General features: G+C 45.6%; 1 protein-coding gene across 6 annotated transcripts in view; it reads right to left on the reverse strand.

Moving 5' to 3' along the window:
- Positions 1-7260: 7260 nt before the first annotated feature.
- The window catches only part of AP3M1 (adaptor related protein complex 3 subunit mu 1), a 38317-nt gene continuing 32729 nt past the window's right edge, over positions 7261-12848 (reverse strand). For all 6 annotated transcript variants that reach the window (XM_090058448.1, XM_090058444.1, XM_090058449.1 and 3 more), the window contains 2 exons: positions 9944-10088; positions 7261-8309 (listed from right to left, as the gene is read on the reverse strand). In XM_090058448.1, the coding sequence (XP_089914574.1) occupies positions 8209-8309; positions 9944-10088 (246 nt within the window). In that variant the 3' untranslated portion in view covers positions 7261-8208. The remainder of the gene's footprint in view (positions 8310-9943; positions 10089-12848) is intronic.

The raw sequence follows: 12848 nt of genomic DNA on the forward strand, positions 1-12848 counted from the left end.
TCATGTTGTGAATATTCACAGGGATTTGCTTGGTAAAAACTCTTTTTCTGCTGAAAGAGCAGATCAGTGTAGCAAAAGGATGCTGAGTTGTCAAATTATGCACCCAAATGTGCCTAGGAAAGCGCGCGCACATTTTCTAAACATTCCGACTATAAACAGCAACACATGCTCTTGTAGAAATCACAGGCTCCTTCACAGTTGCGGTTTAACATTCAAAATTAAACATCACCATGGAAACAAGATACGGTTAAGAGAGATTTTGTACCAACAACCATAGTTATAGCAATCCAGTGGAATATTCTCCTCTTCATTTAAAAGCTGGCAAATCAGTACCTTTAGAAAAAGCCTCAGACAGAGTGAGAGCATTTGGATCCTTTCTAGGTTTGTACTGGCTTGTCCAGTTTTGGAAAAGGCATTTAGTACCCTGTAGTCAACTGTAGCAAATCAAGTTCTTTATAGGCTCAGCACTCCAATATTCTACACCAGCCAACACAAAGGAATAGAAATTTGAGGTGGGATTTTCTTGATTCTTCCACATAGGCTAGAGAGGGTCATCTTGGTAAATGCATACAAGAAGTAATCTTGGAGCTGTTTACCCTCCTCCCATAGGTTCTGCTTGAGGCAAAGATTATTGTCATGAAGGTAACTTCTATCCAGCTAATGGCTGCTTCTGAACAACAGAGCTCCTGCTTATCTTCTTGATCATCCCTGTTCATGATCCAAAGCCAGACAGAATGTGTCCTTTGCCACTGAGCATGAAGCTTGTTTATAGCATGTGTGGGTTATAGCACTCTGTAGCATGGGGAAAGGACCTACCGGGAAATGAGGCAGATTGGGGGATAGTGGGCTGGCAAAGTTCATGGTCAGGTGGGTTGGAAACTGGCTAAGGGTTGAATCCAGACAGGTCGGTATCATCTTGGTGGGAGGTGGCCAGTGGTGTTGGGTCCATACTGTTCAACATCTTTATCAGTGATTTAGATGAGGATGTGGAAAGCACACTGGCAAGGTTGGTGTACAGTAGTAAGTTACAGGGAAAAGCAGTCACGCTAGGGGATAGGATCTGTATAGGATCCAAGGTGACCTGGACAAGCTGGAAAGATGGGTGGAGTGGAACTGGATGCAGTTCTATAAGGATAAATGCAGAGTGCTTCATCTGGGGAGAAGTAACCAGCAACATGAATATAGGTTAGGAATATAGGTTAGGATATATATCTTGGTCAGCATGATGGCTGAAAGGGAAGTCAACAGAGCTGATAGCATACTGGGATGTATTAGTGTGTGCATCGTGAGCAGGGCTAAGGAAGTGATACTTCCTCTCTACTAGGTGCTGGTGAGATCCCAGCTGGAGTACTGTTTCATTTTGGGTGCCAAACTTCACAAAAAGAGGTGGAGAATCTTGAAAGGGCCACAAGAATGATTAAGGACCTGGAGGACAAACCTTATGATGAAAGACTAAGGGATCTGAAACTGTTCAGCCTGGGGAAGAGAAGAGTAAGGGGGGACTTTGTGGCTGTCTATAAGTATGTAAGAGGTGACTATCAGGAGCTGGGAGAAGCTGTTCACTAGGGTGCCCCAGGGGAGGACAACAAGCAATGGTCATAAACTGTTAGAGGATCATTTCAGGTTGGATGCAAGGAAGAACTTCTCTATGGTAAGGGTGACCAAAATCTGGAATAGACTTCCCAAGGAGTCTCCAACCTTGGAAGTCTTCCAGAGAAGACTGGACAAACACCGTTCTGGGATCATTTGATCTCAGCAGTATTCCTGCCCAGAGCAGGGAGGTTGGGCTTGATGATCTTTCGAGGTTTCTTCCAGCCCTTAATTTTTGTGATTCTTCATGGTCTCACCTGACCATCCAAACTGACAAAAGAACTCTTACAGCACTGGTGGAATTAGGCCATGGTGGTGGTTTGTTACTTCTGTGTTAGGCTAGAGGAGAAATGCAGTGAAGATTTGCTCAAGAAGCAGACAGACGGTCTTAGTTCTAAACTGCTGAAGGCTACTCTGCAGCAGAAGGGGTGATAGCCGTGTCACAGCACAGACTTAGAGAAGAGATCAAGGCTATGAGTGAAGGTGACCTAACAACTTAAAGAGGATGGGGAATTGCTGCTCAGGAGCAATATACCCATGACATCTGCATGATCCTGTTAACAATAAGTGATAAATTACTAACTCTAATCCTGAATGAAACAGGGTTAAAGTTGCAACGTCTTTGCTACAGCCTGGCATTTGAGAGGGATGCAGTTGTCGTATGCCTGTTTATACCTGAGGTGATCTGGTGGCTAAAACTGTTCATCGTCCTTGGGCAAGTTCTTACCAGGAAATAAGTTGGTAGTGCTCATGGTCCCTCTTTCCTCTTAGGAGCAAGCAGGTTATAAGCCCACACACACTCTTGTATAGTCAGTACAGTTATGGTCGGTGTTGTGGAAGAGACCACTAAGCCCAACACAAGTCAAACTGGAGATCCTTTGCCACTAAGTAGGTTGCTAATGTCTTAGGTGATCTTCACAGAGGCTGACAAAGCTGGTATATATAGCTCCATGCTGTCACACATTACCTAATAAGTGGAGGTGACCAGTTGGAACGCAAAGGTGAACAAGCTGCAAGGTAGACTTGGAAAAAAGGACACCAACTCTCTTCAGCCTGCTCCTCTGGCAGAAAGTGAAAGATACTTCTGGATTAAATTCCAATCTTCTGCTGGAGTAGGTAACAGCAATTAGGAAAAGCTTCTGAAGTAGCTGCTGGAGCTCAGAAAGTGAGCACAATGGGTAAAATGCTGTCATCTACTCTTAAAAAGCTGAAATATTCAGAGCTGCATAAGAACATAAAAGTTTTGCTGGTTGGCTCAGTGTAATGTCTTTAGGTGCACACTACTACTTTGTCAGCATTCCCATGATTCACCATCAGCTATCAAAACAAGACAAATGTGCTAAGCATGGATGGATAGAGACTAGCAAAAGGGCTTCACTCAAAAAAAATCAAAGGTGGTACAAAGAAAAGGCCTGTTTCAAGATTTCCTACTCAAGAAGTTCTGGACAGAAGTAGGGTTACCAGTATAAAGGGCTTATTTTAATCTACTCTGGCCATCCCCCCAGTTACATTTTAAACTGCTAAAAACAATGGTGGTTTCTAATTTCACTAAGCTCAAGGTTTGTCCTTTGCTAGGGCAGCAGTAAGGTACAAAGGATGAAAGAAAAAGATCAGCAACCAGATTAACCAGAATGAGGGCTGCTGAGAAAGTAATACATATGCAAAATGGATGCATCACAGGCCAGTACCCACTGCAAGCAGTTCATGGCCCTTAGAGCCCAAGTTCAGAATATTTTGATCAGAGTAGCTGAAAGGAAGAGCATAGAAAGATGAAGTTATTGCCAAGATTGTTCAGGGAAAGAGCACATGCCTTCACTGAAGACTAGCTGCCTGTGGGCATAGCTCCACATGCACTTTACTGTGCAGGAGACTAATTTACTGTGCAGTCAAGTGTCACCATCTACATGTGCACAGTAATTGGGCTGGTGTAGATTAATTTACAGCACCACTGGATAGTTCTGTCAGATGCAGGTACTGGTAATGGTGGAGTCTGGGCTTAAACACATGTGTAGACAGTGAAGTTGGAATTATTTTGCTGCAGCTCAAATTGCAGCAGAGTTTATTCAATTGCATGAATTGCATGTATAGACTTGCCCCCTTTTTTCTCTAGTTGAAGTTGATGGTCTATGGAAAGAATCTTAATTGGAATTCACCCTCTTGGGAAGAGGCAACTGGTTAGTGTCTTCACTTATTACAATCACTTTAAAAAAATGGATCCAGGTGTAAGCTACCATGCTGGCCACAGTAAGTGCTGTAGCCTTTTTGTATTTTATATTACAGAGGTCAACAAACCTCAGCACATGTGCCAAGCACAGTATGCGAGGCCATTTTGCTCAGCACACCACAGCCAGACCGGGCTCTGTGGTTGGCAGCAGCTACCCAGAGCCTGGGCTGGTTGCAGCCAGGAGGTTGCAAACATCTGCTCTGGGCTCCAGCATTAGCTCCATACAAGCAGGTGCACATGTGCCTCGGAGCAAATGGTTGTGGGGGGAGCCCTGAAGCAGCACAACCCCAGCCTCTCCCCTGCTGTTGGCACAGAGCTGATGACTGGGGTCTGGAGCCTGGTGCAGCTGTTTGTAGCCAGCCTGGGCTCCGGGCAGCTGCTGCAGGCAGCAAGCAGGCTGCAAACAGCTGCACTGGGCTTTATAGCCTCGGCATCAGCACCATGCTGGCAGCAACTGCATGTGGACCTTGGAGTGGATAGCAGGAGGGCTGTGCTGCCTCAGGCCCTATCCCCACTGTCCGTTCCAAAGCACGCGTGCACCTGCTGGTATGGAGCTGATGTCAGAGCCTGGAATGGATGTTTGCAGCCTCCTGGCTGCAACTGGCCCAGGCTCTGGGTAGCTACTGCCAACCATGGAGCCTGGTCTACTTGCAGCAGAGCTTGCAGCTGCCTGCTGGGAGCAGCCCGGGCTTCATGGCTGGCAGCAGCTGAGCCCACCTGACTCCCACCCGCTCAGAGCCCAGCATCTGGTTCTGTGCGTTTGCCTGCCTCTCTGCACATACACAGTCTGGTTGCAGATGTTTGTGTGTATGTGTCTGTTCTGGGTGTGTTCTGGTTCCCTGTGTTTGTGCACATGGTTCTGTGTGCCTGTGCATGTGCCTGGTTCTCGCTGCTCTGCTTTTTCTCTCCTTTGTCTCTTTTCTCTCTCTCTCACTGCAACATGCTCAACAAAAAAGGAATACAGAACAAAGGCAACATTTATGATTATTAAATATACTAATATGTAGTGCACCCTGCCATGTACCACCCCCCCCCCCATTTTGTTTTTCTGGCTTACCAGCACTCTGGCCAAAAAACCTTGTTTACCCCTGCTATATTGTATTTATAGGAGGCAAGAAACTTAACTGCCACTCTTGGCTGGACTTTGCTAGGATAGGTGTTACTGCACCCATAAGAATGTGAATATTGCTACTGCAGAAACTTGGTATCCTAGTGTTTCTTATTTAATAGCTTCACTAGAAAAGCTAGATAGTTGTGTGGCTTATGGTTGTAGAAACCTAAGGATGTGCACATTTAAAAATAATATATGTATATATTTTTTTAAATAAAAAGTTGAGCACTGGCAATAACTAGTTTTTAAGGAGGCAAAAGTTGTTTAGGATGTAGAACTTTGTATTTAGGCTCTTTCAGACCAGGTTTTGTTTTGAGGGCACCATCACCATGTATGTTAAGATCTGTATGCAGAATAGCTGTAGAAATGCCAACAAAGCCAGCCATAGGTCTCAACCTTTTGTCACACACAATACTGTCACTTCACCAGGTGTTTTAGGGAACATTAGATACAGGGCCCTGACAATTTTAACATTCCTAAGCCAAGACACATAAGCTACCAGCCTTGTTGACACTGACCTCTGGTGGTAAGAAGTGAGATTAGCTGCCCTGACCATGATGTACAAGAGTCTCACATCAATCTGTCCCCAAGGTTCTATTACAAGAGTCCAGTAATCTATTCAGTGTTGGAAATCTGATGCTGTAGTTTAGGGATGCAAGTCTGGCTTGTTATGGGGATTTGTTACAGATAACAGAAATAGGGTCTTTCTGTTACAGATTATTTCGGTAACAATACAATGCCAAGCATGGCCTGCAGATGTTATGGACATTAGGGCTGGAAGAGACCTCAGAAGATTAGAGTCCAGCCCCCTGCCCCAGGGGCAGGAAGTCAGCATGGATCATAGGATCCCAGCAAGATAAACACCTTCAAGAGACACTTGGATGTTCAAAGCAGGTGCCTTGGGGGCTCGGACAGTAAAGAAGTTCTTCCTTGCATCTAACCTGAAATGGTCATGGTGGAGTTTGTGACTGTTCAACCTTGTCATCCCTTGGGGTGCTCTGGTGAACAGATGTTCCCCTAGATCCTGGTGAGCACCCTGATAAACTTACAGATCACAGAAACCAGGTTTCAGATCCACCAGAGAGAAGTTACTGGTTTTAAATGAACATGCATTTCCCCATCTGTTGTGAAGCATCAATAGAAGGCATAGAGCTTTGGGCATGCCTCGTTTTAAGCTTAAGTCAAATATACTTTTAATAACACAATCCTAATAGAAGGATATTAAGACAATCTATGCTGCAGTTGTGGCCATTTGCACAAGTATATCTCAGTTCTCTATAACAGATTAGTATATTATTTTGATACAATACCTAAAGTTTAGTTTTACAACCTGTAGCTTCCAAAGCACAACTCTAGCCATGCATGCATTTCCTGCAGGATTAAAGTATTAATTAAATTTCTAAAGAGTCTTCCCACCTCTTCCTCTCTACTCTGGGCTTACCCCACATTTCCATTGGCCTTCAAGAGGAAAGTCTTATCTGTAATACTTGCCTGAAATGCCAAGGAATGAACTTCAGAATCTATTTAGTGGTTCCAATTTAATGTGTTAAAAGTTATCCCACAGACCCATTCAGGATGACAATAGAGAAACTGCAGCCAAAAAAAGAGAACACATGCTAATTTTTCAAGCTGGTGTAAGTATGGTTCATTCTGGTTACTGCTTTGTCTTTTTCAGAATGGTGTATTAAGAGAAAAACCTGTTACCTCTAAAATGTGGCCCGAAGTCACAAAAAGCCACAGTGTAGTGCTAGGTATACTGTTTCATCAAGATTTATTGTACCTAGAGGAAGAATAGCAGTTGAAAAATGAGCTCCTACCTCAAGTTAGCCAGATTTTCAGAGACCCAGAATTCCTGGATTTTTTGAGAGCTTAGTTTCACATCTAGGTTTGAAAGTCTGGACTGCGGAGTTTTGGTTTGGGTTAGTTTATCCCTCTCAAATGAGGCTACAATCTACTTTACCCATTTTCAAGACAGGGCACTTCAAGGCAGCAAGCTGAATTACTGGCAGAGCAGACTAGAGAAACTGAACTCCTTGCCTAAAGAGTGCTTCAGGACCAAATATTCAGATTGGTTAGGGGCTCAAGAAGTTGAAGGCAGGCAACTGAAAAAACATCCCCAAACCAAGCTTCTAGAATCATCAAAACATAAAGCTAACTGAAATGGAGTAGCAGGAATCTCATCTCTGTATCTTCTTGAATGCTGACACTTTTTTTCCAAGATGTCCACTTGGTAAGCAGAGCTATGGCTAGCTCTTACTTTGTGGCAGTGTAATATATGCATCTTAGTATTGTTTGCAGAGTGTTGAGAACAAATCAAGATGACTTGACAAGAGGATGTATTTGCAGTAGAGTTCCCTTTAATTCTTTTGTTACAATAAAGCACACAACCTTTAAATTACATTTGACATCTTCTACGTTGCTATCTAAAAGCTATGATCCAACATACACGTGGCACACAAGTCTGGCTACATTCACTTCAAAGAAGTGGCACGTGTAAATCAAAGCAAAGGCTTGACATAAAAATAGACCTTCCTCTCTGCAACTGGATTTATAAAAAAATACAAAGTAAGATGAGAAATGGAAACAAGATGAATCAATGAAGCAACCATCATTCCCAGGATTTGATGCAGAAAGTTATTTGATCAGCTCATTTGCTGATGGCACAAATGAAAGCTGATTAAGGCAAAGACTCTGTAAGAAAGGCGGTACCTTGTAAACATGAGAAACAATTTTTTCTTTATCAGAAAAATCTCTCTGGGGAGTGATGAATTTGACTTGGCCCATGCTTGGTTGGAACCACTACCCATTCTCACTGCTGTGTTTTGTTTCTGAAGCTAACACGTGATGTGCTGTGGAATGTGAACTTGCGGCAGGCAGTGAGGAGGGTGTAGTGTTCTCCCAGTGCTGCGGCAATGAGGTGTGCGGCCACAGGAGTTTCCAGTGTGCTTGCAGGGCCTGTGCAGTGTGCTTAGCCTTCCGGCATTGGTATCTTATATGGCAGTGTATTTTTCATGGCAGACTGTGGACCACTTCATCCTAAAACAATTCTTGAACCCAAGGACTGATTAAAAAAAACAAAGTGAAACTGTTAGAAAAAGTCATCCGATTTTAAAGCCATATTTAAGAAAAAACAAACGATACTTCAATTTGAATAGCTGCTGTGCACAAACTAGTCAGTGTGTCTTATTAATCAACCAGCACCTAACAGCAACTTAAGTCACTAAGCAGTCATAATTTCCAACTTAAAAATGTTCTTATTTCCTGTTGGGAGTTGGGCACCTTCTCATGTCCTCACTTGGAATTTGCCTGCTTTAGTGATGTACTTGACACCTTTAAAAGGCTTGTATTTTTCTCCGTACATGTCCAGGCGATTTACTTTCAACCCTGCAAAAGGGAGAAAAGAGTAAGAACATGCATTATTAAAGTTATGCCCTTTCTGTTTGTAAAGGATCTTTCAATTCCAGAAGTTTCCTGTGCAGAGAGGTGGTGTGCCTACATTGACTTGATTTGGTTTCTCTTCTAACCTCCTCTTCCTTTCTAACCTTTTTCAGAGGTTAAGTCCAGACCATAGATTTAGCTACTACTACACCTACAAGCTAAACCCTAATGATCCTTCCTCATCCAGTTTAGGACTCTGATGTATGCAGAAGATCCTTCAACAGGGGGAACAACCTTTATGGCAGGCATGTCACAAATGTATCTTCCCCAAGTGCCACTCTGATTCCTGATCTGCTCCTTGTTCGCTGCCTGATCTCTTACTTTGCTTCCTGCCCATACCCTCCCCAATCTGCCACGTGCCACACACAGAGGCTGCCCATGCTACCTGTGGCACTCATGTCACAGGTTGACCACCTTTGGTAGGATGACTGAGTTAAAGCCTCAGTTCTGCAAATACTTATACAAACAATTTTACACAGATCACTCATGCAATTTGCTTCAAAAGCGACTACTCCTGTGCCCACAGTTAGGAATACATATAATTTTAAGCAGTGTTCAAGGAGTTGGGGTCCCCAGGTTATCCTTAAATCCAATTTTGGTTTAACCCTGTAGACTTCAAGGTTGAATTTTTCCTTTGAAATAAGGAGTTATTTTGAGTGTGAAGAATGCAGGTTGACAGCTCCATGGGGGAGGGGGCGCAGGGGGAAAAAAAAAGAAACAGTGAGAAAATAGTTTCCCAACCCAAAGAATCATCAGGATTGGTTTTACTGCTGGGAGGCCTATGAAAGTCAAATGAATTATGGGAAGCCATGTTGCCCCACACTCCAAGCTCCTCCTCACCTCCCAGCCCTGTAGAAATTTGGGGGTTTTGGGCAGACACTTTTTTTTGTTTTAAATACGAATGGCTATCAGAACATAAGCATGCCATATAGCATTGGTTTGTGTACCCCTGGGGTACTTAAAAGGGTTGTAGGGGGTACATGGAACTGTGCCTGCATGCAGCCTCAGCACAGCACGCGGGCAGCCAGGACACACCCCAGCCACGTAGAGAGCAGCCGGGTCCAGCGGGTAAGTTTGTTGTGGGGGGAGGGAATGGGGCAGGGGCTGCCCAGCTGGGGTGGGGGGGAGCTCCTGCTGCTACATGCACCTGGGAGGGCACAAGGGGGAGGATGGGCCCCTGGATCTGCACATAGGGCAGGGTAGGCTGGGACCAGGGCCACTCTGGGTTTGGCTGTTCTTGGGGTGGTTGGCGGTGGCACTGGGCCCTGCTCCCCTCCCAGGAACAGCCCAGTGCAGTCCTGGCCCCAGGTGCCCATCCCCCATGCGCCCAGAAGGTGTACACATATTAAAAAGTTGAAAACCTCTGCCATCTAGGGTCGGACCAGGGTCCATCTCTGACGCTGGCAGGGGTGAATGCTCTAGAGGGATGCATCAATCAGGATTTCACTATTCTCTACCTACAAGGTAAACTTGTTAAGGAGTTTGAAGAAACCATTAGTTTGAATTAAGCCCAATTCAGATTTGCAGACATTCCAATTCAACATAAGACTCCATATTTCTGTTTAGTGCAATAGTCTTACCTGAAATAGCTAGCTGTTGTATCTTAAACTGAATGTTTAGGCTGGGATTCTCCTCTGGCTTGGGGGCTCCAGACTGCAGATTCACAATGCCCTTCAGATTTGGCAGCTTTTGAGGGGTAATTTTGCCAACATCCCATGTTAAGACCTTAAAACACACAGTAATGAATAAGTGTAGGAAATGTCAGAAGCCAAGTTACTGTCAGGCTTCTAGTTTGGAAGCTAGTCCGTAGCTTAAAGAAGGGTTGTGGCAGCTTGGCAATAGGACTAGCTAGGAGAGGTAAGAGTTCTAACTGGACACGTTTCCCTGTTCTTACCTCTGATATGTGCTTTTAATAGTACAGGAAACCCTCACTGTTTGCGGGACTGGCATTCACAGTTTCAAATATTTGCAAATGCCGTACCTGCATCTTAAATATACTTACAGGAGCTCCTTGGGAGCTCTGCGCTTGCCACCACCGAGCTCCTGCTGCTGCCAGAGCAGCCATGCCCCCCTACCCCCAGCCACAGGGGGCACTGCGTTCATGAACGCAGTGATTTCACCATTTGCGGGGATCACAAGAACATATCCCCTGCAAATGTCGAGGGTCACCTGTACTCATTCCTTTTTTAATAATGATTGGTCAGTTGGGCACATGACGTTATAAACTGTTTCAACATCCAGAGACAACTCTATATCAAAGTAGTAAAGTAGCACATCACAAGAGAAGAGCACTGCCACTAAGAGAAAATCTCCAGTTCCTTAAGGGCTAATCATTTCCAACTGAAGGTGAATTACTGGCTTTTCCACAGAGTTTATTTCTAATTAACAAACAACAAAGAAGAAGAACATAGGCCCCATCAGTAAAGAGGTAAGTCTCCTGTCAGCGCAGTTCTAGAAATAGGACTTTGCAGCTGCAGTAGAAGTACACCGATACATTGGTCCCATATTGGATTGGCACCAATATAAGGAAAATTGGCTTTTTTCCCCTGATGTGGCTGATAATAGGGGGGTAGATCCCACCACTGCATGCACCTTGGGAGTGCATGGGGGGGGGCATATGTCCCTGGATCTGTCTGGGGTGAGGGCAGGCTGGGATCAGAGGCAGAGCCAGGCTCTTCCAGGCAGGGGGCTGGGCTGGGGAAAGACTGGGGGGGCTGAATCCCACCCCCCCCCCAGTGCCACTGGCACATGCCCCAAGCGCAGCCTGGCCCAGACCCCTGCCAGGAAGAACCCGGTGCAGCCCTGACCCCAGGCTGGGGTGGTAGCCCACGCTCACCCTCTGCAGATCGGGGGGTGGGCACATGCCCCCCCATGCCCTTCTCGGGTGCGTTCCACAGCAGGAGCTGCCTTTCCCCCCTCCCCCACCAACCAGACAAGCTGCTCATAGGTCTGTCCTGTGCCCCAGCCCGGCTGTGCAGCACCTGCCTCGGCTTCCACTCCCTCACCGCAGGGACCTCAATCTGCTCCCCCTATGCCCCTTCCATCCCCCCACACCAGACTTACCAGCCCAGTGCTGGTTTCCAAGCTGCTCAGCTTTATATCAGAATTGGATTGGTATCAGCTGATGAGGCTCCTCAAAAATTGGCCATTGGTATCAGACCAAAAAAATCTCTATCGGTGCACCCCTAAGCTGCAGCATGACCATATGTTACACTTGATAAGCAGAGGCTTGGACTCAAATGTGCTGCCTTCAGTTTGGCTCTACCCTGTGCAGTCCTTCTGTGCAGTGAACTCCATTGCAATGTTACAGGCAAGTCAAGTTTTGGTTTTAGGATAATACAATCCTGCAGACACAAATTAATGCATCTCTGCTATAGAGAGAGGCCAGAATAAAATTATGTTGGTGGGAAGCAGCCTCACCAACTGTCACTGTGCTCCTTAACCTTCTCCCAAAGTGGAGGTACTGTCAATGTTTCTACTCCAACATCAATACTTTGCACTGTCCTACCAACTGCAGTCAGTCATTAAGCAGAGTTTACTAGGTTCCATTCTGGTCATTTGGCTCCCATGCACACCTCCCACTGTCGTGGGCACTTGAAGCATTTTTTTTTAAGCCATATGATTTCTTTGAGGAACCTTTGCCTCAGGGTCAAACCAAGAACTGACTGAACAATTCCAAAAGCAACAATTAGCTCAGATGACATAATATGACAGGCAGGAACAACTGGGCTCAAATTCCAACCTGGTAAAATTACTCCTGGGGACCAAAAAGAAAAGAAAAAGAAAACCTCAAGAGCTTGAGGATTCTGCACCTCAACTCTAATGATAGCAGCAGGAAGTATATCTGCAGAGGAGCAGAATTCTGCTGCTCCTCTCTGAGTCACTTTTCTGCTGCTCTCTTATTTAGGTTTAGGTCTTCTGACCAAGTATGAAAGCAACAAACAACTGCCTGCTGCTTTACTACCTACTTGGTTTTAATTCTGCTGAAACACAGTCGCAAGTAAACATCATCTTAAAGAATACAGGGAAAGGCACACCATTAGCAAAGTGAACAAGAAAGCTGTTGCATGCATTAAAGAAACAACTGAAAGAGAGGAAAGGAAACTTACCTAATCCTCTTAAGGCAGGGGCAGGCAAAATATGGCCCGCAGGCCACATCTGGCCTACCAGGCAATTCTATCTGACCTGCAGGTGCCCACCAATTGTACCCTGCCCAGCCCCTGTGCCTCGCTCCCACCCTGGTGTGTGGAAAGGCCCAGCCAGCACAAAGCTTTTAGGCGAGGCTGCTGCTGCCACTGTTGCAGCCACAGGACTGGCTCGGCTCCCCTGTTCAGCAGCTCCTCCTCCTGTCCCTGCTGCTGTGCTCGCTCTGGGAAGCAGGTAGGGAAGTGGGGGGGGAGCTGTGGCAGGGACAAGGGGAACTGCAGCTGGGCAGAGGCAGGGAGTATGGGACTGGCAGAAGCATGGAGCCTGTGCCCAAGGGGG

The sequence above is a fragment of the Crocodylus siamensis genome, chromosome 7 (assembly GCF_052110815.1).
Source record: "Crocodylus siamensis isolate JL-2025a chromosome 7, ASM5211081v1, whole genome shotgun sequence".
Taxonomy (NCBI): Eukaryota; Metazoa; Chordata; order Crocodylia; family Crocodylidae; genus Crocodylus; species Crocodylus siamensis.